General features: G+C 42.9%; 1 protein-coding gene across 1 annotated transcript in view; it reads right to left on the reverse strand.

Moving 5' to 3' along the window:
* stab1 (stabilin 1) overlaps positions 1-5000 on the reverse strand; it is a 118758-nt gene that overhangs the window by 104231 nt on the left and 9527 nt on the right. The window contains exons 5-8 of the mRNA XM_083660983.1: positions 4565-4634; positions 4356-4451; positions 2966-3085; positions 1887-2074 (exon numbers count right to left, since the gene is read on the reverse strand). Coding sequence (XP_083517109.1) covers positions 1887-2074; positions 2966-3085; positions 4356-4451; positions 4565-4634 — 474 coding nt within the window. The remainder of the gene's footprint in view (positions 1-1886; positions 2075-2965; positions 3086-4355; positions 4452-4564; positions 4635-5000) is intronic.

Here is a 5000-nt window from a genome sequence, read left to right on the forward strand (position 1 = left end):
GAGACAGACTCTACTGTATGACCATGAGGACCATGAGCTGGATGAGCAGACTCTACTGTATGACCATGAGGACCATGAGCTGGATGAGCAGACTCTACTGTATGACCATGAGGACCATGAGCTGGATGAGCATACTCTACTGTATGACCATGAGGGAGTCAGACTCTACTGTATGACCATGAGGGAGACAGACTCTACTGTATGACCATGAGGCTTGACGCTGGACGAGCATACTCTACTGTATGACCATGAGGACCATGAGACGAGCATACTCTACTGTATGACCATGAGCTGGACGAGCATACTCTACTGTATGACCATGAGGCTTGACGCTGGACGAGCATACTCTACTGTATGACCATGAGGACCATGAGACGAGCATACTCTACTGTATGACCATGAGCTGGACGAGCATACTCTACTGTATGACCATGAGGACCATGAGACGAGCATACTCTACTGTATGACCATGAGCTGGACAAGCATACTCTACTGTATGACCATGAGGGAGACTCTACTGTATGACCATGAGGGAGTCATACTCTACTGTATGACCATGAGGACCATGAGGGAGTCAATGTTCCAGCTCAATCAGCGGGCAGAGCACTGGGATCTACAGTACTGATTGAACAATGGTAAACACTGGTGTAATCTGGGATTTCATACTTACACACAACTGTATAACTCATGTGTTTGTCCTGTGTGGGATTATGCTTCAGGTGTTTGGCGTTTCCGTCAACATCTAAGCTGTAACACTGTGCATCACAAAGCTATCCTGGAGGCCTCAGCACTAGCCTGTGTGATTATTAATCACAGGTATCACAGGTATTAATCCCTGGTTTAAATAAACAATTTCATACTTGATAGGGAAAACTTTAATCACATTAGCCCTTATTTGGACAATCACTAGTTAATATATTCATATACATTTTCATTTAAGTGACACATAGTTATTGTGCATAAATAGACAGACGTCATATTCAGATAACCTGTAGCGTACATTTGCAGCTCCTCTCTATCGCACACTGTACCCTGTCACCATGTCACTATGTCCTGTACAGAGCCAGAATAACAGATAGCTGGTCTGTAGATTAGCCTTCAAATGTGCGTCAAGACAGATGTCCTCTGATGTGTGTCCTTTAAGTATCTTTGACTCTCTGTTCATTGCATTGTAAGCCTGTGTATCCATTCATGAATATACAAGAGTGCATCTCTTGGCCAAGATCGATGTTAATACATCATTTAAGACGACTTCTGACTCCTGGCACCGTCTTTTGATCATCAGTGGTTTTCTTCAAGTGGTTCACTGTTGACCTTTTGGCTGTCAATTTCTATTCTGTAACAAGACTTAATAAAAATAATTATTTTCTATCTTTGCTGAGGAAGAATTTTGTGCAAAAATAATTAAATGCAGGTCCCAAATAGACGCCGGTCCCAAGTAGATGCCGGGTCTGGCGACACATTTTGGTTTTACGGTATACTACTAGGGTGACCAGATGTCCCGAAAAATCCGGGACAGTCCCGGATTATGAGCAGTTGTCCCAGGATCCCGAATCCTGTCCTGTTTATCGTGAAAACGAACCGTTCTAGTGCTAGATAGCCCAATATGAACCGTTCTAGTGCTAGATAGCCCAATATGAACCGTTCTAGTGCTAGATAGCCCAATATGAACCGTTATAGTGATAGATAGCCCAATTTGAACCGTTCTAGTGCTAGATAGCCCAATATGAACAAGCTAAAACGTTATAGTGATAGATAGCCCAATATGAACAAGCTAAAACGTTATAGTGATAGATAGCCCAATATGAACAAGCTAAAACAAGAGCCTACTGTATGCTGTGAACCTCCACCTGACTTAGTAGTTGTGATGCTGATGGTGTCCTCACCTTGTCGGGTCCTCTGAAAACACAGATGGTGGAGTTGAGGGGACAGCCTCCGTTGTTGATGGAGCAAGGGTTTCTGGGTACGCAGATCCTGCCGTCGCCCTGGTAACCCGTCTTACACACACACAGGACCTTCGACCCCACAGAGGAACAGTCGGCGTTGGGGTGGCAGTCCCTGCCTGAGCAGACACCTGACAAGAAGCAGGAAGACACATTCACTTGCAAATGATATAGTGTTAGGGGTGTCAAAAATAATCCATTATAAGATGCATCGCGATGCGGACGTGCACCATTCTGCATCGATTCACAAATGTCAAAAATCGATTATTATTTTTTTATTTTTTATTTTGTTTAATAATCGAATAAAATATAATGGAAGTACATGCATTTGTTTATTTTAATTGTGGATCATAATACAATGCAATTCCAAATGCACTTTTATTTTAAAAGTAGCCACACAGTGAGAAAAAAGAAAGTGAGAAAAAATAAATCATGCATTGGGGGGAAAAAAGTGATGCATCGATTTAAGATGCATCGAGATGCATCGTGGAATCGAATCGAACCGAATCGTTGAGAGATGAATCGTAATCGAATCGAATCGAGAGGCCAGTTAAGATTCACAGCCCTATATAGTGTATCATTTTCTTTTCATTTTTAGCTACGGCCAGCAGCTCTATAAGTTCACCACCCTTTAGCAGACAGTTTTCCCCCTAGGAGGCTGACATTTGGGCATGGGGGTCAACTAACTCTGTGTGTGTGTGTGTGTGTGCGTGTGTGTGTGTGTGTGTGTGTGTCTGTGTGTGTGTGTGTGTGTGTGTGTGTGTGTGTGTGTGTGTGTGTGTGTGTGTGTGTGTGTGTGTGTGTGTGTGTGTGAGAAGGTGTGTGTTTGTGTTCATGCCAATTGGCTAAAAGGGGTGTGCAGTGCGGGGGGCAAATTTTGAAAAGCAGGGTGGCAGAGGCATAGTAGGGTAGGCTGCCCCTATCATCCTGCATTTTGGAAATGTGCTTGTTTAAGTGGTGCAACGGTCAGATAACGGTCAGATCAAATCATATGGAGAAGAGAGTTGAAGTGTTGTGTGTACTTGCGCAGGTGTTCTGCGGCGTCCTCCTGTGTCCGGGCAGGCACTCGCACACGGCGGCCATGTTGTTTCCCTGCTCTCTGCAGTATGAGAAGCTGCTGCAGTTCTTACAGCTGGAGCTCACTGGAGCAGCACAACATTGTCATTACACACCTTCACATGCACGTCATTATTCCCATATCAACCCCATTAAGACAATACTCTGAAGAAGTCCCTGCCATGTAAACAGCTTTTCATAAGGTCATAGACATTCCGATCTTAGGGCGGCGATATACTTGGTTTTAACTACGCGTTTGCGTGCGCATGATGGCTGCATCGTATATCCTACGTCCGTTTGTAGCATACAGTACGTGTAGCGTTACTTTAGACATGCACCTCCCAACACACCAAACGGATGCAGGATACGCACGCGAACACATAGTAAAAAGCAATTATAAAAGGGGTACGCAAATAAAGCGATCTGATTGGTTCATATCTGTGGTATATTGAGTACCACGGTTCGAAGTTACCAACTAGTTATGATTAGGCAGCAGCTACTCTCAAAACGCCACTGAATAACTGAAACACTAGCTTGCTAACATGTACAATGGTCAAATTAGTTTTGAAATCCATTGCTCGGTTTTTAATAAGATAATTGTGTTTTACAACTACCAAATTTACTAGCTAAACCGGAGATAGCCTATGTTGCTAGCTGCTAGCTAGCTGAGGGCCTAATTTATTTTGAACATTAGTATTTATTAATAAAAAATATTTCAATTAGAGTGTGTCTATTACTTTCATATTGCCGTACTTGATAACAATTTTATAAAAGCAATAGCTCACTTCAGGCTGTGGTAATGGTATACTATATGGTTATATCACAGCTAAGGGGGTTGTCGCCTTCCGGGTTATCGTGAGCTATGCTTAAGTATATCTACGACTTTATTCACATTATTGTGGCATTGTAGACATACTGTACATAGCCTACAACACCCTACTTGCACTGTGACGTCCTATCAGAGTTTTCGCAGCATTTTGCGACACGTACGGCAGTCCTGTAGGCTACTGCTTGATGACGCATGCCCTAGCTTCCAACGAGTGTTGCGCTACTTGTTTACAGAAGAAAAGATGGCTGCCATAGTGTTGTAAAATTAGCAAGAAAATACACTATAATGATAGAAAGCACAGTAGAAACATGACAGAAAGGCTTTCAGGTTAAACTCCGGAAGGAAACTGGGACGTAGAGACGTCATGTGGGCGACGTGTCTTCAGTCATTAATACTCTGCTCAGTAGCATCATGTAAGCAGGAATATGAATGGAATATTCTATAAGCAACTCATGTAAACACCTTCATCTAAATATTGCCTTATTAGAATAAGGTCAACAGTCGTATTATTGTTAATCCAGTCTCACCTTGGTCACAGCGCCTCCCGGTGTACGGAGGCTGACACAAACACTGTCCATCACCTTCTGGACCCTTGTTACACATCCCATTCTCACAGTCACACACTGAGAGAGAGGGGGAGAGAGAGAGAGAGAGAGGAGAGAGAGAGGAGAGATTCAAATAGTGTCAAAAAGTGGTTCATATAGTTTGTAGTTTGTTTAGAGTCGAGAGAGCAGACCTTGGCCACAGTTTTCTCCGAAGGCGTTGGGGTTCTGACACTCCTGGCAGGCAAAGCCAGAGAATCCGTCCTGCATCAGAGAACAGAGAAACATGATTTCATATATTTTGGGTTTGATCACCACTAATTGGCTAGAAAGCTTGAATAATCTACAAATTAACAAACTAGGTTAGACCACCCAAATCTGTGTTCTTATTTTACTATATGTCCCGGAACATGGTTCTAATCGTTTTAGCCTTCTGCATCCACATGCATAAAACAGTTAGCGTTTGAGCTAACGTTACTGTTATACGGACTCGGTTACATTACTACAGTGATGTTACTATCGTGATTAATACAGATTTGGGTCATTTAGCCCAGCCTGCCAGTAGCTTTCAAACCATGTCACACTCATTTGAATTCTCAATCTTACTAAAAGCAAGGAAAAGTGCAGTGC

The sequence above is a fragment of the Poromitra crassiceps genome (genome assembly GCF_964638095.1).
Source record: "Poromitra crassiceps genome assembly, chromosome: 25".
NCBI lineage: Eukaryota > Metazoa > Chordata > Actinopteri > Beryciformes > Melamphaidae > Poromitra > Poromitra crassiceps.